This window comes from Salvelinus fontinalis, chromosome 26, assembly GCF_029448725.1.
Source record: "Salvelinus fontinalis isolate EN_2023a chromosome 26, ASM2944872v1, whole genome shotgun sequence".
Lineage (NCBI taxonomy): Eukaryota > Metazoa > Chordata > Actinopteri > Salmoniformes > Salmonidae > Salvelinus > Salvelinus fontinalis.
This window is the reverse complement of record NC_074690.1, coordinates 30,021,695-30,046,185: the sequence shown is the minus strand read 5'-3', so window position 1 is coordinate 30,046,185 and position 24,491 is coordinate 30,021,695. Positions and strand designations below refer to the sequence as shown.

The 24,491-nt window shown below is 41.4% G+C and overlaps 1 protein-coding gene across 1 annotated transcript in view; it reads left to right on the top strand.

Moving 5' to 3' along the window:
• Positions 1-20,573, top strand: part of LOC129824085 (TGF-beta receptor type-1-like) — a 98,271-nt gene extending 77,698 nt beyond the window's left edge. The window contains exon 9 of the mRNA XM_055883399.1: positions 16,088-20,573. Within this exon, the coding sequence (XP_055739374.1) occupies positions 16,088-16,213 (126 nt within the window). The 3' untranslated portion in view covers positions 16,214-20,573. The remainder of the gene's footprint in view (positions 1-16,087) is intronic.
• The last annotated feature ends 3,918 nt before the right edge of the window (positions 20,574-24,491 follow it).

Sequence of the window (24,491 nt, the reverse complement as noted above, 5' to 3'; positions counted from 1 at the left end):
ATAAATACGTATTTGGTCAATAACAAAAGTTTATCTCAATACTTTGTTATATACCCTTTGTTGGCAATGACAGAGGTCAAACTTTTTCTGTAAGTCTTCACAAGGTTTTCACACACTGTTGCTGGTATTTTGGCCCATTCCTCCATGCAGATCTCCTCTAGAGCAGTGATGTTTTGGGGCTGTTGCTGGGCAACACGGACTTTCAACTCCCTCCAAAGATTTTCTATGGGGTTGAGATCTGGAGACTGGCTAGGCCACTCCAGGACCTTGAAATGCTTCTTACGAAGCCACTCCTTCGTTGCCCGGGCAGTGTGTTTGGGATCATTGTCATGCTGAAAGACCCAGCCACGTTTCATCTTCAATGCCCTTGCTGATGGAAGGAAGTTTTCACTCAAAATCTCACGATACATGGCCCCATTCATTCTTTCCTTTACACGGATCAGTCGTCCTGGTCCCTTTGCAGAAAAACAGCCCCAAAGCATGATGTTTCCACCCCCATGCTTCATAGTAGGTATGGTGTTCTTTGGATGCAACTCAGCATTCTTTGTCCTCCAAACACGACGAGTTGAGTTTTTACCAAAAAGTTCTATTTTGGTTTCATCTGACCATATGACATTCTCCCAATCTTCTTCTGGATCATCCAAATGCTCTCTAGCAAACTTCAGACGGGCCTGGACATGTACTGGCTTAAGTAGGGGGACACGTCTGGCACTGCAGGATTTGAGTCCCTGGCGGCGTAGTGTGTTACTGATGGTAGGCTTTGTTACTTTGGTCCCAGCTCTCTGCAGGTCATTCACTAGGTCCCCCCGTGTAGTTCTGGGATTTTTGCTCACCGTTCTTGTGATCATTTTGACCCCACGGGATGAGATCTTGCGTGGAGCCCCAGATCGAGGGAGATTATCAGTGGTCTTGTATGCCTTCCATTTCCTAATAATTGCTCCCACAGTTGATTTCTTCAAACCAAGCTGCTTACCTATTGCAGATTCAGTCTTCCCAGCCTGGTGCAGGTCTACAATTTTGTTTCTGGTGTCCTTTGACAGCTCTTTGGTCTTGCCCATAGTGGAGTTTGGAGTGTGACTGTTTGAGGTTGTGGACAGGTATCTTTTATACCGATAACAAGTTCAAACAGGTGCCATTAATACAGGTAACGAGTGGAGGACAGAGGAGCCTCTTAAAGAAGTCTGTGAGAGCCAGAAATCTTGCTGGTTTGTAGGTGACCAAATAATTATTTTCCACCATAATTTGCAAATAAATTCATTAAAAATCCTACAATGTGATTTTCTGGATTTTATTCACTCATTTTGTCTGTCATAGTTGAAGTGTACCTATGATGAAAATTACAGGCCTCTATCATCTTTTTAAGTGGGAGAACTTGCACAATTGGTGGCTGACTAAATACTTTTTTGCCCCACTGTAAACACTTGCCCCCTTATCCCACCGTCCCCATAGCGTGTAAAATATTGGATTATAAATTGTGCCTTCCTGTATTATACTGATAGTAAAATGTGTATTCTATTCTACTGAGCCATTTAACTTTGTTTATATTTGATTTCTTATTGTTGCACTGTCGAAGGAACCTGCAAGTAAGGATTTCGTTGGACAGTGTATACCATGTGTATCCCACACATACGACTAATACAACTTTAAACAACTGAATTGACCACAATCAACATTTTGCAATGGAAACTCAGTCTCCAGACTTGAACCCCATTGAAAACCTTCGTTTCGAATTGAAGAGGGCAGTCCATAAGCGCAGACGAAGGATCTGGGAAGATTCAGTATGGAGCAATGGTCTATAATTAAGAAATAAGGCTCAAGGAGGTGTGGTATATGGCCAATATACCATGGCAAAGGGGTGTTTCTAAGCATGACGCAACGCGGAGTGCCAGGACACAGCCCTTAGCCGTGGTATATTGGCCATATATCACAAACCTCAGAGGTGCCTTATTGCTATTATAAACTGGTTACCAACATAAATAGAGCAGTAAAAATACATGTTTTGTCATGCCCGTGGTATACGGATTTCATGAGTCAATGAGGAATATTTATTGGTTAAATAAGAAGTTATGGTTAAAATGTATTTTTGACCTATTGTTTGGAACATTCCTAACGGAAAGGGGTTCCTGGAAAGCGTATTTAGGTGCTAATTTGGCCTTATCCTGAGAGAGAGCAGGTTGGGCAGTTATAACAGGTTGGCAATAGTATAGCCATAGAGTGATTCCTCATGAAACCAGGTCACAAAAAAATACCATGATTATATGGATTTTCACAAAATGTAAATCCATAGAATGGTATTTTTGGAGGAAGGATTATTGACATTTGTATCTAAAAATAATCAATTGGCATATTTATGACCTCTTTTAACCTCTCTAGAGTATGTGGAACGGTAGCATCTCACCTCGTCACCAGCCAGTGAAACTGCAGGGCGCCAAATTCAAAACAACAGAAATCACATAATTAAAATTCCTCAAACATACATCTATTTTACACCATTTTAAAGATACACTTGTTGTAAATCCAGCCACAGTGTCCGATTTCAAATAGGCTTTACGACGAAAGCAAACCAAACGATTATGTTAGGTGAGTGCCTATTCACAGAAAAACACAGCCATTTTTCCAGCCAAAGAGAGGAGTCACAAAAAGCAGAAATAGAGATACAATTAATCACTAACCTTTGATGTTCTTCATCAGATGACACTCATAGGACTTCATGTTACACAATACATGTATGTTTTGTTCGGTAAAGTTCATATTTATATCCATAAATCTCAGTTTATATTGGCGCGCTATGTTCAGTAGTTCCAAAACATCCGGTGATTTTGCAGAGAGCCACATCAATTTACAGAAATAGTCATCATAAATGTTGATGAAAATACAAGTGTTACACATTGAATTTTAGATCCACTTCTCCTTAACCTTTCTAGGACACACATTCCGCTAGCGGAACCCCCTACCAACATTCCGCTGAAAAGGCAAAAATATTATTTAGAAATATTTAACTTTCACACATTAACACGTCCAATAAAGCAAATGAAAGATAAACATCTTGTTAATCTACCCATCGTGTCCGATTTAAAAAAAAATAATAATAATAATAAAAAAAAAAAAAAACGTTTTACAGCGAAAACACAACATATATTTATGTTAGATCACCACCAAATCCAAAAAACACACAGCCATTTTCCCAGCAAAAGATAGTAGTAACAAAAAACAGAAATAGAGATCAAATTAATCACTAACCTTTGATAATCTTCATCAGATGACACTCATAGGACATCATGTTACACAATACATTTATGTTTTGTTCAATAATGTGCATATTTATATCCTCAAATCTCGGTTTACATTGGCGCCATGTTCAGAAATGCCTCCAAAATATCCGGAGTAATTACAGAGAGCCACGTCAAATAACAGAAATACTCATCATAAACTTTGATGAAAGATACATGTTTTACATATAATTAAAGATACACTTGTTCTTAATGCAACCGCTGTGTCATATATATTTTTTTACTTTAGGAAAAAGCATACCATGCAATAATCTGAGACGGCACTCAGATTTAACAACATTTCTCCGCCATGTTGGAGTCAACAGAAATACGAAATTACATCATAAATATTCCCCTACCTTTGATGATCTTTCATCAGAATGCAGTGCCAGGAATCCTAGTTCTACAATAAATCGTTGTTTTGTTCGATAATGTCCATTACTTATGTTCAATTAGCTAATTTTGCTAGCATGTGTAGTACACGTGTCCAAACGCTCACGCAGATGCAGGCAAACGTCGGACGAAAACTTCAAACAGTTATATTCCAAGTCGAATAAACTGGTCAAATTTAGTAGAGAATCAATCTTCAGGATGTTGTTATCATTTATATCCAATAACGTTCCAACCGAAGCATTCTTTCATGTCTGTATAAGTAATGGAACACAAGGCGACAACATGAGGAAAGCGCATGACCAAGAACTGGCAATCTGCCAGACCACTGACTCATTCCCCTCCCATCCGGTCCCACAACACATCATAAACTTCAGTCCACGTTCTACTGACTGTTGACATCTAGTGGAAGGCGTATGAAGTGCAAACAAATCCACATATTACAGGGAGTTGGATAGGCGCTGACTTTAACAACGACCACTCTCAGAATTTTCACTTCCTGTTTGGATTTTTTCTCAGGTTTTTGCCTGCCACATGAGTTCTGTTATACTCACAGACATCATTCAAACAGTTTTAGAAATGTCAGAGTGTTTTCCATCCAATAATAATAATATGCATATATTAGCATCTGGGACAGAGTAGGAGGCAGTTCACTATGGGCACGTAATTCATCCAAAAGTGAAAATGCTGCCCCCTATCACAAAGAAGTTAACGCTTTTTTGATTACTACATGATTCTGTATGTGTTACTTCATAGTTTTGATGTCTTCACAATTATTCCACAATGTAAAAAATAAAAAAAATAATCAGTAGATCTGTCCAAACTTTTGACTGGTACTGTATTCATACCCTTTACTCTGTACTTTTTTGAAGCACCTTTGGCAACGATTACAGCCTTAAGTCTTCTTGGATATGACGCTAAAAGCTTGGCACATCTGTATTTGGAGAGTTTCTCCCATTTCTTTTCTGCAGATCCTCTCAAGCTCTGTCAGGTTGGATGGGGAGTGTCGCTTCACAGCTATTTTCAGGTTTCTCCAGAGATGTTAAATCGGGTTCAAGCCCAGGCTCTGGCTGGGCCACTCAAGGACATTGAGACTTGTCCCGAAGCCACACCTGTGTTTTCTTGGCTGTGTGCTTAAGGTCGTTTTCCTGTTGGAAGGTGAATCTTCGCTCCAGTCTGAGGTCCTCAACGCTCTGGAGCAGGTTTTCATCAAGGATCTCTCGGTACTTTGCTCCGTTCATCATTCCCCCTCGATCTTGACTATCCCTCCACTCCCTACCATTGAAAAACATCCCCACAGAATGATGCTGCCACCACCGTGCTTCACCATAGGGATGGTATTGGATAGGTGATGAGCGGTGCCTGGTTTCCTCCAGACGCGACACTGGAGAAAACCAGGAAATCTTGGTTTCATCAGACCAGAGAATCTTGTGTCTCATGGTCTGAGAGTCCTTTAGGTGCCTTTTGGCAAACTCCAAACGGGCTGTCCTGTGCCTTTTACTGAGGGGTGGCTTCCATCTGGACACTCTACCATTAAGGCCTAATTTGGTGGAGTGCTGCAGAGATGGTTGTCCTTCTGGAAGGATCTCCCATCTCCACAGCGGTACTCAGGAGCTCTATCAGAGTGACCATTGGGTTCTTTGTCACCCCCCTGACAAAGGCCCTTTTCCCTTGCTCAGTTTGGAAGGGCCGCCAGCTCTAGGAAGAGTCTTGGTGGTTTCAAACTTCTTCCATTTAAGAATGATAGAGGCCACTGTGTTCTTGGGGATGTTCAATGCTGCAGACATTTTTTGGTACCCTTCCCCAGAACTGTGCCTCGACACAATCCTGTTCCGGAGCTCTACGGACAATTCCTTCGACCTCATGCCTTGGTTTTTGATCTGAGATGCACTGTCAACTGTGGGATCTTACATAGACGTGTGTGCCTTTCCAAATCATGTCAAATCAATTGAATTTACCACTGGTGGACTCCAATCAAGTTGTATAAACATCTCACGGATGATCAATGGAAACCAGGATACACCTGAACTCAATTTCGGTTATCATAGCAAAGGGTCTGAATACTTATGTAAATAATGTTTTCGCTTTGTCATTATGGGGTATTGTGTGTAGATTGAGTAAAAAAAATAATTTAATCAATTTTAGAACAGGGCTGTAACGTAACAAAATGTGGAAAAACTAAAGGGGTCTGAATATTTTCCGAGTGCACTGTATGACGTGGCTGTATTGAGTGTAAAAGCAATCACTTGAAACAGCTGTTTTCTCATCAAGTGATTGTATTTTCACCCATCAGACTTTTCTCAATTTAATCTTGTCTTTACTAATATGCAAAATGTGTCGCGGTTTAGAATGGGCCATTATCAAAGGAGCGGGGAGAAAAAATGCATGTCATCTGTATGCACTCGAATATGGAACGTTGTTCTATTTTGTAGGCTACTTCAGTTTTATAGTGGAGCATGTGTTTAATATGAGCCGCTGATAAATAAATACAAAACTTTTTTCACTCCTTGCATCAACCACTGTTTGAGGAGTATGCTTTGGCTGCCCGACAGGTGATATTCCACCCAAACTCTGTATGCCATCGGCTCTCCAACCTTGTTCCTGCAGCTACCCAGTGCTTAATTTGGGAAACCAAGTGAAATCTGTTCGGGAACATCGATTAGTAACGTTTCGCAACTAAACATATTTCACTAGACTGTTGACAGCCTGTCTGCACGCTTGAGAAAGGAATAGAGGAGGAGATGGAAACACATGGTGGTGAGAGATTCTGTATAGCTAAAGGTAATGTGTCACCCAATTAATTATTATGAAAATATAAAAATTCACTAATTGTAGGCTAACTGTAATCTGCCCTGCACTATCAATGAACCAACAGCATCGCCTAGGGCTATACGTTTTCTCCCAGACTCATGGATATACATTTTGTAGCATACATTTTGTAGTCCATCCAGGATGCATAATAACAGTACACACTCAAAGGCCAGGCCAATTATTATGTATCAAAGACATCTTAAATCAGTTTTGATGTATGTTTTTCTGCCATGCATATATGCAGTAGGCTATGCATCGTATAATGGCACAATCTATGTTAATTATGTTTTTTTTGTGTGTGTGTGTGTGTGTCGGCAGGCAACCGCAGCGTGCATGTGACGCGTCTAGTGCAGTAGTGCCGAGGTAGAGGTTAGTTGCTTGCACACTCTCGCCGGCTAGCCCTTGTAGTGAATTAGGGAGCAGCTTCATGCACAAGTCTCCCCTTGTTGGTACAAAGCCTCTCCATGACAAGGACTCCTGTCGGACCTCCTCGCGGCAGCACACGTTTACTGGTTGTCTTAAAACTCCTGGCTAACTGGCAGGGGATCTCGGGAGCACCAGTGGGCCCCAGAGATGCGTCTGTACAGGCCCACCTCTTTGTGGACACGTCCTGGCAGCTATCAACCACTGTCCCGCTGCCTTGTGGGTTAGTCTGGTACGACAAAGGCTAGGGGAGCGCACCCTGAGAGAAAAGCAGCGTGCTGGCGGTGCGTGATAGGCGGACGCTGACAGACTGGGGCTCCGGCAGCTGTGGAAGATACTGGTCATCCTGGGTTTCCCCCGTGCCACTGGAATTTCACCTTCCTACAGTGAAGTAGTGCTGTTGGGGATTGCGCACCCTCAGCGGCACTTTAAATAACTTCCTTTGCGCAGGTATCCACTTCTGGCCTCGGTGAAGCCATCAACCGTAAACCGGACTAAAGTCTGGCGATGTTGGGGTGTCTGATGATGGGGGCAGGAGTGAATGCACCGGGAACCCTTATTCAGTGCCAGCGGCACAGGGCTATTATGGTCGCCAGCAGCTGTGACTTGAGTGGCAGCTGCTCTCGGCAGACCTCTGTGTGACTGAGCAGCCCTATTTAGGAGCCACACTGCTCACCCCAGCTGGGAAGAGGCCTAGAAAAGGTGGCCTAAAAATTGCCCACTCACTCCATCCTGGATAGACTACCGCACCTATCGGGAGTTCCACTCAGCTGTCGAAAATAGCTAAAGAAAATAATTCCCCTGAAACTAGTGAGAAAGAACATCAGGACTATTTTGGACACTAACGATAATAGCAACAGACCCCATCGGAGAACAGCTTTGATTGCTGCAGAACTAAGGCGCTACAACATTGGCATTGCTGCCCTGAGTGAGACCAAGTTCCTGGATGAAGGTTCCCAGAAATAAGAGGTAGAAGGTTACACCTTCTTCTGGAAAGGTTACCCTCCGGGTGTACAACATAAGCAAGGTGTGGGACTGGCAATTAAGAACAGCCTTCTACCCAGCCTCTGACACCATCACAGCCTTACTGGACAATATGCACAAAGCGTACAGGGCTACTCAACATTCCCACATCTGCTACCCTTCGCAAGCAATGGTATGCATTGCGCAAGGAAGTGCAAACAATCTTGCACGCTCTGAGAAATTTATGGTGGACGAATAAGGCACAGGAAATCCACATTTATGCAGACAAAAACGACATGCACAATTTCTACAACTCAACTAAAGATATCTATGGCCCTAGAAGTCGCTCAATCACCACCATGTAAACAGCTGATGGTCTGACTCTCTTGAAGGACCAAAACCAGATCCTGATGAGGTGGGCTGACCACTTTTAAGCACTGCTCAATCAGCATTCTCCTACAGACCACTCCATCCTGAAAGAACTGCCCGTCTGTCCACCCATTCAAGACCTCAACCATTTTCCAACCTTCCAAGAGATGTTATCAGCTATCTGTTCCCTCAAAAACAACAAGACTTCTGGCGCTGACAGCATGATCGGCAGAGCTACTTAAGAAGGGAGGTTACTTCTGCACCAGAACGCTCCACCAGTACATCACTGAGGTTTGGGATGGGGAGATCGTCCCCCAACAGCAAACATTGTCACTACTGCACTAAATGTTTACATTAAGAATCACAGAAAAACATCTCAAAATTATTTTGCTTTCAAGAACAATTGGTGACAAGTCCATCTGCGACAACAGCCGGGGGATACCCCTTCTGGCTGTTGCCGGGCATGGTCCTTTCCAAGGTGATGCTACACAGGCTGGTGAACAACATCAGAGGAACTGCTGCCAGAGTCACAATGCGGCTTCAGAAAGAACAGGAGTACGGTCAACATGATATTCACGGTAAGGCAACTCCAGGAGAAGTGCCGTGAACAACATTCAGACCTTTTCATGGCCTTCGTTGACCTCTCCAAGGCCTTCAACACTGTGAGCACTACTATGAGGCATTCTACTCAAAATTTGTCAACGTCCTTTGCCAGTTCCATGATGGTATGATGGTTCGGGTGGCCATAGGAGGGCAAGAGTCAGTGCCCTTTGGAGTAAGCATCGGTGTGAGGCAGGGGTGTGTGCTGGCACCAGTACTATTTAACATCTTCCTCCTATGTGTCACCCAGATTTTCCACAAGGAGCTTGAGGACAGCAGTGTTGCGGTGAACTTCAGGCTGGATGGAAACCTATTCAACATCAGGAGGCTCCAAGCAAACACTAACATTTTGATGGAGTAGGTTCTTGAGCTGCAGTACGCTGATGACTGTGCTCTTGTGGCCCACACTCTGAAAGCCCTTCAGTCCGTCCTTGTAGCGGCTGTGAGGGTCTAGCAGGACTGTCTATCAACACCACCAAGACAGGTGGTCTGCCAATGGAGATCAAGCCCTCCATCCACCATGCCTGTCTTCACCATTGAACACAAATCACTGGCAATTGTTCCGTGTTCCGTATATACCTGGGCAGCATACTCTCGGAGGACTGCATCATCGATCTCAATTCAAAATAGGATCAAGCAAGCATCCGCTGCCTTCAGGAAACTCAGATGCAGGGTATTCCAAAACAGTGATCTCCACCTCCACACAAGTCGCCGTCTAAATCACCATACTTCTTTACAGCTGTGAAGCCTGGGTCAATTACAGTCGCTACAACAAGCAGCTCGAGCGATTCCACATAAGATGCCTGCAGCGCATCCTGGGAATCAACTGGTGCCACCGTGTGCCCCATACTGAAATACTTGCTAAGATCCAACTGCAAGAGTATGGAGGCCAGGGTCACCCAACACCAACTGCGCTGGCTTTGGCATGCCATTAGAAAGTCTCAGCAGCGCTTGCCACGGAAGATCATGTATGGCCAGCTACATCTTGGCTGGCGGTCTGTATGGGGGCAGATGAAGCGCTACAAGGACCAGCTGAAGAAGTGCAACATCAAACCCACAGACCTAGAGGATGCTGCTGCCAACCGTTCCACCTGGCGGCAGCTCTGCCAGAGCGGTGTACAGAGGTGGGGAGAGGAGCACAAAGAGACAGAAAAAACAGCTCAGGAGACATACAACCATGCCTGCCTCTGTCAACAGACTGCAATAAAGTTTGTGGATCTTGGATTGGACTCTACAGTTACCAAAAATTCAGCTTTAACTCAGAAGTGGAAGTCATCATCTAATACGATAGCCTACTGCATATGCTTATGGTAATCCATGCATTTTTATGGTGAAAATTATCTTCCCCAAACTTGGAACTCACACGCAGCCTATGTATGCCAGTTAAGCTCTACACCGGTTATAAAGCGCAATAATGTGCATAATTTTAAGACGTTATTTGGCCACGTTAGTTGTGATACATACCTTATCAAAACATATAGGTCTATGTGCTAGGCTTCATGAGGTGTGCAACTATGATTTAGAAAAAGTCGCAAAAAAACACGTGCCATTTCCTGCCTTACTGCACAAGCAGGGCATCATTCACACGTGATAATACATCATTCACAAGTGATGGCTAATATTAACAAGGCTAATATTGTCACCCTTCAGAATATTCTTAATTTACATTTTGTTTTTACATATAGTAAATAATATGTGTTAAAGTTTTAGAATGGACCATAGTTATGCACCTGTCTCAGAACAGAGGCAAAAGAAAAACGTGTTCTCTATGTACTTAAATAGCGAATGGTGCCTGCTTTTCCCGTGGCTTATTTTCATGCCGGCCAGGTAGGCTATACTCCTGTTGTAAAGATAAGCAATGTGCTTAATATTAGGAAAGTTGAGAAATAAATATAGTAGGCCTAGCCTGTAGAAATCTGATGGGATCTTCCTCTTCAACTCTGTTTTCTCATGCAATTGCATAGCCGATAGAAATGTTGCGCAACATGAGCTCATGGGCTCTCATGAAGTGTTTGATTAGATGTTGGACTATATTTGCAATGATGTCAGAGTGATTAGAAGGACAATAGAGTGCTGAGTCCTGGTAGCAAGTTTGGCAGGCTACTAATGACCATCCGCAGCATCAGAGCAGCCTAATTACCGTGACTAAGCAGTCACATGGAATTTGACTGCCAGTCATGACTCGTGACAGCCGGTGTGGCGGTAATACGGTCACTGTAACAGCACTAGTCTCACACTGTTGGCAGTAGGTGCACCTGATTCAGTTGCCAAAAAGAAAATAAAGTGCACTATAGGCCTCCGCTGGCCAAACGGATGGCTCGAAATGACCGTTAGCTACAACTAACTGTGAGATTTCAAAACATTTAAAAGCATGACTAGAGAAACTGTCAACAAATACAGCAAAGAGATGCTGTTATGAGTGAGTTCAGGTGTAAGTTCTTACTCAGCACTATCAACACTTTGTATTCAACACTTTTATAAGTTCTAAAATATGCGTTCTTCCTATTTCCACTCAGCACTACAAAAAGCACTGCAGCAGTAATGAATGAGTAGGAAAGTGTATCTATAGGCTTGCGTTGTTATTATTAGCGGCTTGTTCATAGGAGTAACAACATGAATTTGTGCATGAGGCAGAAATAATGTGGTGCGACTCGAGCATAGGGTGTTTTAAGTCATGTTTAAAAAAAATGTGAGCGGTAGATCTCGGCTTGTGTTTTGAGTCCGTGATCACCAACCTATTGACTCAAAATAGCATCTCTGTTTTGTCCAAGTTTAAAAGTAGAACATTTTCAGCCATCCACTTCCTTATGTCTGAAACACAGGCTTCTAGTGAGGGCAATTTTGGGGCTTCACCATGTTTCATTGAAATGTACAGCTGTGTGTCATCCGCATAGCAGTGAAAGTTAACATTATGTTTTCGACATCCCCAAGAGGTAAAATATATAGTGAAAACAATAGTGGTCCTAAAACGGAACCTTGAGGAACACCGAAATGTACAGTTGATTTGTCAGAGGACAAACCATTCACAGAGACAAACTGATATCTTTCCAACAGGTAAGATCTAAACCAGGCCAGAACTTGTCCGTGTAGACCAATTTGGGTTTCCAATCTCTCCAAAAGAATGTGGTGATCGATGGTATCAAAGGCAGCACTAAGGTCTAGTAGCACGAGGACAGATGCAGAGCCTCGGTCTGACGCCATTAAAAGGTAATTTACCACCTTCACAAGTGCAGTCTCAGTGCTATGATGGGGTCTAAAACCAGACTGAAGCATTTCGTATACATTGTTTGTCTTCAGGAAGGCAGTGAGTTGCTGAGTAACAGCTTTTTCTAAAAATTTTGAGAGGAATGGAAGATCCGATATAGGCCGATAGTTTTTTATATTTTCCGGGTCAAGGTTTGGCTTTTTCAAGAGAGGCTTTATTACTGCCACTTTTAGTGAGTTTGGTACACATCCGGTGGATAGAGAGCCGTTTATTATGTTCAACATAGGAGGGCCGAGCACAGGAAGCAGCTCTTTCAGTAGTTTAGTTGGAATAGGGTCCAGTATGCAGCTTGAAGGTTTAGAGGGCATGATTATTTTCATCATTGTGTCAAGAGATGTAGTACTAAAACACTTAAGTACTATAACACTTAAGTGTCTCTCTTGATCCTAGGTCCTGGCAGAGTTGTGCAGACTCAGGACAGCTGAGCTTTGGAGGAATACGCAGATTTAAAGAGGAGTCCGTAATTTGCTTTCTAATGATCATGATCTTTTCCTCAAAGAAGTTCATGAATTTATTACTGCTGAAGTGAAAGCCATCCTCACTTGGGGAATGCTGCTTTTTAGTTAGCTTTGCGACAGTTTCAAAAATAAATTTTGGATTGTTCTTATTTTCCTCAATTAAGTTGGAAAAATAGGATGATCGAGCAGCAGTGAGGGCTCTTCGATACTGTACGGTACTGTCTTTCCAGGCTAGTCGGAAGACTTACAGTTTGGTGTGGTGCCATTTCCGTTCCAATTTTCTGGAAGCTTACTTCAGAGCGCGGGTATTTTCTGAATACCAGGGTGCTAGTTTCTTATGACAAATGTTTTTTGTTTTTAGGGGTGCAACTGCATCTAGGGTATTGCGCAAGGTTGAATTGAGTTCCTCAGTTAGGTGGTTAACTGATTTTTGTCCTCTGACGTCCTTGGGTAGGCAGAAGGAGTCTGGAAGGGCATCAAGGAATCTTTGTGTTGTCTGAGAATTTATAGCACGACTTTTGGTGCTCCTTGGTTGGGGTCTGAGCAGATTATTTGTTGCGATTGCAAACATAATAAAATGGTGGTCCGATAGTCCAGGATTATGTGGGAAAACATTAAGATCTACAACATTTATTCCATGGGACAAAACTAGGTCCAGAGTATGACTGTGGCAGTGAGTAGGTCCAGAGACACTGGTAACTGACAAACCCACTGAGTTGATGATGGCTCCGAAAGCCTTTTGGAGTAGGTCTGTGGACTTTTCCATGTGAATATTAAAATCACCAAAAATTTGAATATTATCTGCTATAACTACAAGGTCCGATAAGTATTCAGGGAACTCAGTGAGGAACGCTGTATATGGCCCAGGAGGCCTGTAAACAGTAGCTATAAAAAGTAATTGAGTAGGCTGCATAGATTTCATGACTAGAAGCTCAAAAGACGAAAACGTCTTTTTTTGTTTGTAAATTGAAATTTGCTATCGTAAATGTTAGCAACACCTCCGCCTTTGAGGGATGCACGGGGGATATGGTCACTAGTGTAACCAGGAGGTGAGGCCTCATTTAACACAGTAAATTCATCAGGCTTAAGCCAGGTTACAGTCAGGCCAATCACATCAAGATTATGATCAGTGATTAGTTCATTAACTATAACTGCCTTTGAAGTGAGGGATCTAACATTAAGTAGCCCTATTTTGAGATGTGAGGTATCACGATCTCTTTCAATAATGGCAGGAATGGAGGAGGTCTTTATCCTAGTGAGATTGCTAAGGTGAACACCACCATGTTTAGTTTTGCCCAACCTAGGTTGAGGCACAGACACAGTCTCAATGGGGATAGCTGAGCTGACTACACTAGTGGCAGACTCCACTAAGCTGGCAGGCTGGCTAACAGCCTATCCTATCCTTTATATCCTTTGCTAGTTACTGAGTTATTAGTCAAATGGAAATTTAAATTAGGCCAGTTATACATCATTTGTAGTTATCATTAGGGGAGTGATTTGGTTCCTACAAAGAGCACAAAACGTATAGATTTATAGCCATCTTTGAAAAGCAAGCTTTTTTTTGTCTTAAAGTTCCAGTGTTGTATTTTGAGACCGGCTTGAATAAGTTAAGTAGCCAATAGGCAGACGGTAGCATAATGTGTCTTTATTCTCTGTAATAATGGTGTGGGAATAATAATGCTTTTTATTTTGGAAAGTGGTTTCTTGCATCAAACACCACAACATTTTCAGTCACCTTGTCTGAAGGGCAAGTGGATAAACGGGTTAATTAATGTCAAGCCTTGCATGTTTTTTCCCCCAAAAGTCTCATGGAATGTAGGCCTACATTGAACACCACACATTGGCTGCTACTATATGCTGAATGATAGAACAGCTATTTCCATGTTAAAATGTTATGGGATGCATTTTCTCCATTGTTTTTAGGCCACTCTAGTAGGCCTACATTATTTACATTTACATTTACGTCATTTAGCAGACGCTCTTATCCAGAGCGACTTACAAATTGGTGCATTCACCTTATGACATCCAGAATTATGATCAAATAGCCACAGTAACCTACATTATCACTGTTAAAATTTAAAGCGGGTACAGCCTCAGTGTTCGCAGTAAACGCGTGCTGGAAGTTGCACAGAATTTTTCACAACGTTCAAGTTTGCGCTCAGAAAATCAGAAATTTGCTCAGTGACGAAATTTTTGGGGGGGTCACATTGGATACAAGTAAAAGGAAGGCTGTTATTGGTTACATCGCTTACTATGCCAATTTCTCTGTATAAAATGGGACATAACTTTTGAGGTCCCACGTTGGAACTTGAATATGTCTGTAAAGTATACTATGTTCAACAGTATATTTTCAATATTCATTGTTATTTTTCAATATTCATAAATTAATTTTATAAAATTGTTCTTGATCAATACTACTCATATTACAGAGCAGGCGATAAAGCTTCATTACACCAATTTTCACCTTGTAGCACATACAGATGAAACATTATGGAGTCTAAAATGACTTTGATTAATTATTTCTCAAATATGCTTTAAGATACAAATGTCATGTCAGCAATTCTTCCTCAAAAGGACCGTTCTATGGATTACATTTAGTTTAAAAAAATATATATATTTTTTTTTTACCTGGTTTCGTGAGGAATCACTCCATACCTGAGTTTTGTTATAGGCAAGGAGTTGTTTCCTAAATAGTTTATTTGCTACTGAGAATAGCTTTGATTTATCCACGTCTTTATGTCAAGGTCCTGTTTGGCTAATAGACTTTGTACAGAAAATAACAATTTGTCCTGCACCTTGTACAAAATCTTAATTAATGCCTTTAACCGTCCCAACCAACCCCCCAAAAACGAAGGGCCTTTTTTCCAACTTAAGTATTGTTTGGTTCAGTGGACCTAACGATTGTCTGAGAATATGAAAAGTGTTCAGTTCAAATCAGTTAGATCAAATGCATAATGCACCTAATATTGAAAAGAATAGCCTCTAAGAGGGGACCAGCAGAACATCTGGTCTTCACTGTCTGATCCGCCAGAGAGCATACTGCTCAATACAGCCCTGCATTCAACACGAGACTCACTGACAAAGACCTTCGTGAGATTGAGGAATAGGGATGCAATGGATTGGTATTCAGACCTGTGGCCTGGATGTTGTAAGTCTGACCAGCCTTTTCAAGGTCAGAACGCTGGAGCTCCTCTGTCTCCATTGTCTTTGCTGGGCCGCAGACCAGGGGTTTAAGTCTTAATTCAGACTGCGGTTGCAGATTCAACACCATGTCTATGAGTAGCGTCTCTCTATTGCTGTTTCTCTCGCTCTCGAGTTCTTTCACAACAGGAGTGATTCCATTACTTTTTCCACTTGAAGAATGACATTGTGACATTGCAATTGCCGCAGTCATGGTGTTTACTCTACGATTGGTGGGGGAAGCTAGACCAATCCATATGTATATCTCAGTGCTCAACAACATGCAAAACAAAATATGGATGTGTAATTGCTGTCCTGTGATGTTGACGCTGTCTCCCCTGCCTCTGTCCCCTCCCAAGGTTTTGCGGGTGATGGCTAAGATCATGAGGGAGTGCTGGTACTCCAACGGGGCGGCCCGCCTCACCGCGTTGCGCATCAAGAAGTCCCTGTCCCAGCTCAGCCAGCAGGAAGGCATCAAGATGTAAACTAGAGACAACGCCACCTGAATGTCTGGAATCTCGGTCCCCATCTGTGTGCTGTTCTCCTCTTTCTCTGAAGAAGGAGGGAGGGAGGTGATGGTACAATCAGGTGGGTGTGTTTACCCTTCTATGACTCATTCCTTTAAGGCTGATTGGAGAGATTGTTTCTCTGCTCTCCTCTAAGATGGCATTAGAACATGGGTTGATTCCAGTGGATAACCTGGATAATACTCTATCTGGACTCTGGATGCAGAGACACAACCCCCTGACCCTGCTGTTGGTTTGCCTGACTGGTTGCAACAAGCCCATCTTTCTTACCCCCAACAGACACTACTTGACTTTTATTGGGACCGCCTGTAGGAATTCCATTGAAAATATTCTGAATTAAAGAAATAAGTTGCATTGAAAGAAAATATACATTTTCAAATACCTCTATCTGGTTATTTCTCAAAGTACTGCGGTCTGTGTTTATTTAAGCATTTCATTCAAACAGGATTGAGTGTTACTCGTATGCATTTCTTTCTTTCACTCAACATCTTGTACCTTTAACATTTATTTTACAGATGCCAGCTCCATAATTGTGTATACTTTTGTCAAGAAAAACTGGATATGACCTCTATCAAGACTTGTCAAATATGCAATATTTTATTCATTACTATGTACTGGTAACTGACAAAATAAAGGAAACACTTGAGTAAATACAAAGTATATTGAAAGCAGGTACTTTAACACTGGTGTGGTTCCTGAGTTAATTAAACAATTAACATCCCATCATGATTGGGGTTATGTATAAAAATGCCCAGTTTCCCATTATTTTGATTACCATGGCCAGTAGAAGAGATCTGCCTTTGAAAGAGGGGTCTCAAAGGAGCATAGGGGGTTTAAAGGGTTTGTGAGTGTTTGACCAGATCTCAAGCTAATTGAACAGTTATGGGAGATTCTGGAGCGGTGCCTGAGACCCAAGTTTTCCACCTCTATCAACAAACCACTAAATGATGGAATTTCTTGTGGGAGAATATTGTCGCATCACTCCAATAGAGTTCCAGACACTTGTAGAATCTATAATGTGCATTGAAGCTGTTCTGGGGCTCATGGTGGCCCAACGCCCTATTAAGATGCTTTATGTTGGTGTTTCCTTTATTTTGGCAGTTACCTGTATATTTATTTCTTACAGTGTAAATATGAGTCGGTCAGAGGAAGCTGGTGGGAGGAGCTATGAAGTGACTCAATGTAATGGCTGGAATGGAATTAATTGAACTGTCAAACATATGGAAACCATGTTTGGCTCCGTTCCATTAATTCCATTCCAGCCATTGCAATGAGCCCATCCTCCTATAGCTCCTCCCACCAGCCTCCTCTGGAGTGAGTGTGTAGGCTGTACTCTATTCTTATGTATTTTGTGTGTGTATACAGGTACCTAAGCTGATAGATATACTGAACAAAATTATAACACAACATGCAACAATTTCAAAGATTTTACTGAGTTACAGTTCATACAAGGAAATCAGTTAATTAAAAAAATTCATTACGCGCTAATCTATGGATTTCACATGACTGGGCAGGGCTCTTTTATTTCAGTTCATGAAACATGCGACCAACACTTTTACATGTTCTACATGTTGCATTTATCTTTTTGTTCAGTATAGTATACCTCTATTTTATACAAAGCACTCTTCATTCTTTCAACCATAACCATGAAGTGCTCTGAATCAAGGAGGTTCTCTGAAGGAATGGGTCCTCCCACTGCCATAGGAAGAAATGCAGCGGAAGTCAGGGTCATATTCATTAGGCACCAAACGGATTAACTGGACTTATCCAATAAGACCTTGTTTTTGTATTCCACCGACTAGTGCTACGATGTGCACTAATGAATACAATTAAGCAACACCGTGATACCAGTTTACCTTTCAATCTTCTCAGTAAGAATCAATCCTGGACGGTCTTAAGGGAAAGCATTGACGGAGCTGCATTATATACACTATTTTCTGTATATTTGTATTGCTTTTATGTGAATGAGTTTTCACATCTAGGGGCATAACATTTCAAAGAAGAATGTACTTTTGGATATCTTAGATTTGTGTACAGCTCTACCTTTTACAGTGAGAAAACCCCATTGAGACCTATACAGGTCCTGTAGTCAATCTTTCATTTGTTGCATGAATGAAAGAAAGAACATTTTACTTTACTAGTTGGAGATTCATTATGCTGCTAAACATACAGATGTGATCATGTGACCTCCCTTATTATTTTCCAGTAGGACAGAATACAGAAAGGATAATTAAGGAAAGTCTGTAGGTCATCTGAGGTAGACATTGTTTCATATCTCTTCAGTAGCAATAAGTGCACTTCTGAGCATTGCTGCATAATTACATTTAAAAAATATAATCTACACTAGTAGAATCGACTATAAAGTACTGTGAGGAGAGGTCAGATGAACGCTTGTCAAGTGCCATGGCATTTAGATTTGACCTGTAGAGTTCTTTATTATTATTATTTTTTGCAAAACCAGAGGTACATGCTGTATTCATATCTGCTACTGTGTTATTTGTTTTTGTCTTTTAGCAAGTTTACATCAACCTGCTTAAACCAAATCAAAACGCCCTTCAACTATTGTGCCATGCATGGAATGCATAATTGGTCAACTGGTTATTACAGAACAGTGTTGTCGATGGAAAAACAATGTGGTGTTTTTTCACATTCGTCACACTTGAGGTGAAGGATATTGCTGCTATGATATACAGTGTATGTTAAACCAAAAAAGTATTATTTTACAGTGGAACAAAAAATGCAACTGTTGTCATGACTCATCTAACAATTTTATTTTCTACGTCATTCCTCAGTCTCATCAGCAGCCTTTAACTTTTCTGACTCTCATAGAAACATCCAGGTATTTATCTTGGCAACATAAACAGCATCTGAGTCCCTACCAGCAAGGACTCCACTAACTATGATCACTATCTGCTAGTCTAGCTTTCACCAGGAACCTAGCATTTGCCCCCTCCCAGTGTCAAAACTATTTTACATTTTGATATTTCCTTTCCCAATTGTTCTGTAATCTATAAATGTGCTGTGACTTGTACTGTGTTTTATACCTGTATGTAGAGTGCCTTCAGAAAGTATTCATACCCTTTGACTTATTCCACATTTTGTGTTACAGCTTGGTCAGGGAGGTGAGAAAAAACAAAGTCCTTATTTTGAATTTGGACTGTAACATCAAAATGTGGAATAAGCCAAGGGCGATGAATACTTTCTGAAGCACTCCCCATTATTTTCAGTGAGTGGAATTGAATCCCCCAATTGCCAGTAATCGAGTATGTAGCCATCATTACACATACATGATTACGGTCGTCACCTCTCACTGACCTGAACTCAAGAACTCATTTGCTAAAGGAGAAGAGCCCTGCGGCGGTATGTACTGAATGAGATGCTCTGATTAGCAGAAGGGGAAAAAGACCAGTGAGGCAGGCAGCGAAGAATACATATTTATTAGTGGGCTTCTGATGCAACCACAAAATTGGAAATTGATATTAAGCTCTGCTGTGTAGTACAGATTGTGAAACAGAATTAAATTAAATGAAAATACGCTTCTGGTAAGCAAACCATTCTGAAATGTACAGTATTTGAGGGAAAATATGAAGATTCCCTGGTCATCTTTATCACATATTGCACAGTAGCTGTAAAGTAGATGCAGTATGTGCTATTACGTACTGGCTCCAGCAGAAGAAAGCCTTATTTCTCCCAGTGCCTATGTTTGACTTCTATTATATTATATGGAACCATGTTCAAAGTCCACCACATATTCTGCTGAAAAGGAAATGAAACAAAGTTTGAAACACAATCAAAAAAAGGAAACGATACCTCCTCTCGGCACACCAATGTTTTTAATTATAATTTACCTCAATGTACATAATACTTTTATCTTCCACTTTTGACATTCTATTTCTATGAAATGTCTAATTGAAATAATAATAATGCACATTTCTTTGTCAGTGGTACTTTGTATACGGTGTTTGTTGTGCCCATATCTTTAGGAAGTTGTCCTACTGGCTCGGTTTGAACAATCTCTTATTTGAGAATTGTTGATATTTGAAGAATGCTTTTCATCTCTTTAGAACCTTTTCAAGTTGTAGAGAAAGCCCCTGTACAGTTTCATATATACCATTTGTTTGGAGGGTCATGTTACACCACACATCTTTTCAGAGCTGTGTATTTGCTCCCTAAGATAAAGTACATGTATGTGGTAAAGTGTTGAAAAGAATGAGCGCTCGACATAGGAATTCAGAATTCAGATGACATTGACTATTATTTCAAGTTTGTGTATAGTGAAGTAGGACGTTTTGTGAATAAATATATACACATTTTCTTACCTTGTGACAGTTGTTTTTTTTTTTCTCTTTCAAAGAACCCATCCTCTGTGAGTGTATACATAAAAAATCACTAGTCATTCAGTTTCAAGTCATTCAGATTAAATGGCAAGTATTGAAGTATCCAGACAAACTACAATTTAAATGCTTATCTATAAATCTAAATAGTATAGCTTTGTCATCAAATTATTCTGTCGACCACATTTTCCCCTTTTACATGCTCCCCCTACCAACAGATGGTGGTGTTGCCTAAAAGTAGCCTACATGATGGCCACAGGGATTCTTGCTAATGCACGTTCAACGATTCTAGTACTAGTACTATAAATGCAGCCATTTGACTTTGACTACATTTAGTATGCCATAAGGAGTGTTTTGTTTCAGTGTTTCTTCCACGCTATATCAGTTAACCCCCTCAGGTGTTCAAACTTTTTTTATGATGTCTGGAATGTAAATAAGTTATAAGTGATCAGGGGCACATGGGGAGGCTCTGTCTATCAGGGTCTCTTTAGAGTCTAGACATTCCCTGTAGACCCTGTCTGTCTCGAGATCCCTTTGTTCTGACTCACTGTAGTCAGGCTGAGAAGCTATTGGCCTGGCCAAACATCAACCCATCTCTTGACAATTCATCGTCATCTCTTGAGTTTTGGCCATCCAGACGTCAATGCAGCGTTACTTAATTTCTCAAAGCTAACCGGGCTCCAAGGGGGTGTGTTCTGGTTTGATACTCTATCATCAATGATTGGACTTGAAGGGTGAAGATATCAACATGATTGGTTTCCATGTTGAGAAATTTAATTTGATCTGTTCGATGTAACTATGTCTGCATGCTATTTGAAAAGGGAGATCATTTTCAAAAGGTAGAAAGAATCAATCAAAAGTTCTGATTTGAAATAATTCTGCACTTAACTAGTCGAATCTATCCCTCCTCTCTCCCATCCTCACTTCAGTCGTGGTCATTTTTCTCATAGCCATACTTCTGGAGAGCGTGATAATGGTGGGCAGTGGGAATAGTGAGAGCAGGGAGAAACATTTATCACCTTAAAAAAGTGGTGCTGATACAAACTCTGGTGATACGATCATTCCCAGAGGTAATTCACTTCTGGGATCCTATTTTGTGCTTTATTCCCATTCTGGGGAGAGTTATGTTCTGACAGTTGGGAAAAAGTCAGATTTCCCCTCAGGTTAGTTCTAGTTCTCCATTTATTGGCCTACTTCCACTGGTTTTATAACAACATATACCTCATGTAGTTATTTTTCAAAATACTTTGGTCTCTGTTCCCCTTGATGACAAATTGATTTGACTGCAAGTAAATTATCTGTCATGTCATGTGTTCACCTCCAGCCCACTGTGGTCAAAGACAAGCCTTACATTTCTAATCCACTTGCTTCACTGTTCATTCAGGGAGCTCTGTCCTTGCCTCTCATTATTCTCTCTCCATGACGCCATCTCTATTTCTCCTCGACTTATCCAGCGCGTTTCGTAAAGGCTTTGATGGTAGTGATTAATGCTTCATGTACATGCCACCCACATTTTTAACTGTGCAGTCTAGACATTAAGTGGTTGCGTAAGATGCAAGCCAAGGATGTGTTTGGTATTCCCTCTGCCATGTTGTATCCCACATCATCTGTGCAGCCATGCATGTACCCACTGTGCATCACAGACCCTTAGTACTCTGGGGTCCAATCTAATGAGACAAATCCCAGGGTTGAGATTCAATCTCTTTTAGCCACAAGGTTTGATTCACTTCCTGAATTGGCAGAGTGCAGGGTGGTTTTCATTCACACTTTTCAACCAGCAACTGTCCCATTGTAAAGAGGTTTGAGACTAGGCAATTCCAATCATACTGGAAAGCTAGCATACTGTTATCCCTTTCCCCAATACAGCAGGATTTGTAAAGTTCCATCCAAGCTATTTTCAGTTGTGATTTTGTGCCATTATTCAATTATCTTGCTCTTTCTCATTGAGTACTGTTTTTTCACTAACCAATTCAGTAACCTGGGTAATATTATACGTACTAGATGATGCATGAATGAACACAGCTTTCACAGTGCACTGCCAGATATGTCCAAAGGCATGAGTAAAGACAATTTTTATACTCTAAACGGTATTATAAACTGGGTGGTTAGAGCCCTGAATGCTGATTGGCTGACAGCCATGGCATATCAAACCATATACCACGGGTATGACGAAACTTTTTTTTTTACTGCTTTAATTATGTTGGTATCCCGTTTTATAATAGCAATAATGCACATCTGGAGTTTGATACATGGCCAATATACCACGGCTAAGGTCTGTATCCAGGCACTCCGCATTGCGTCGTGTTAAAGAACAGCCCTTAACCGTGGTATATTGGCCATATACCACACTCCCTCAGGCCTTTTCTTAATTATACAGTAGCAGTACTTTATGAAGAAAAATTACAGCTTACTCAGAAAACAGCACTAGATTTAACCAGTGGATCTTGATTCAAGGTTGACTCGGTCAGTATCCTACAACAAAAATGTGTGCAGTTGAGGGGGACTCGAGGACTGGAGTTGGAAAACAGTCCTAGAGCAAATTTTGAAAGTGGATGAGTGAAAGCATGTAGTGTAGGTACACACAGACACACGAATGCATAAACTAGCACGCACACAAGCTGTATGGACTACTGAGCTTGATTGTGTTGTAGATGCAACAGTGTCTTATTCCTTTGATACAGATGGTTCCTACTGTGAACAAATATTTGGAATCAGAAGATTACATTCAGGGTGATGGGTAAATAGCATGTAATCGCATCATTAAGCTATTGGTGGCATTATGCAAATAGCTGCAGGGGTTTGGGAGTAATCCTCTGAGTCACTGACTGCTGCAAATGTAGAGCTGTTTACTAGGATATCTATATCTCTAGAAAGTCAGCCTGCCTGCAGTTGTAATGTCTGTACGGCTCACTAGTTCTGCATTCAGAGAACTCTTCTCTGTAATGAGTGTGGCTTACAGTTATTTAATGTTGTTCTGTATTTACAGTGCATTTGGAAGGTATTCAAACCCCTTGACTTTTTCCACATATTACGTTACAGCCTTATTCTAAAATTGATTAAATTGTCGCCCCCCCCCCCTCAATCTACACACAATACCTTTACCCCATAATGACAAAGCAATACCAGGTTTTTAGAATTGTTTTGCAAATCACATTTACATTTAGTCAGACCCTTTACTCAGTACTTTGTTTATGCACCTTTGGCAGCGATTACAGCCTCGAGTCTTCTTGGGTATGATGCTACAAGCTTTGCACAACTGTATTTGGGGAGTTTCTCCCATTCTTCTCTGCAGATCCTCTCAAGCTCTGTCAGGTTGAATGGAGAGCCTCGCTGCACAGCTATTTTCAGGTCTCTCCAAAGATGTTAAATTGGGTTCGGGCTCTACGTCCGGGCTCTACCATAATGGCCTGATTGATGGAATACTGCAGAGATGGTTATCCTTCTAGAAGGTTATCAAATCCACACAGAGGACCTCTGGAGCTTGGTCAGAGTGACGATCAGGTTCTTGGTCACCTCCCTGACCAAGGCCCTTCTCCCCCGATTGCTCCGTTTGGCCGGGCAGCCAGCTCTAGGAAGAGTCTTGGAAGTTACAAACTTCTGCCATTTAAGAATGATGGAGGCCACTGTGTTCTTGGGGACCTTCAGTGCTGCAGAAATGTTTTGATACCCTTCCCTTGATCTGAACCTCGACACAATCTTGTTTCAGAGCTCTACGGACAATTCCTTTGACCTCATGGCTTGAATTGAATTTACCACAGGTTGACTCCAAGTTGTAGAAACATCTCAATGCTCAATAGAAACAGGATGCACCTAAGCTCAATTTCAAGTCTCATAGCAAAGGGTCTGAATACCTATGTAAATAAGGTATCTCTGTTTAAAAAATATACATTTGCTAACATTTG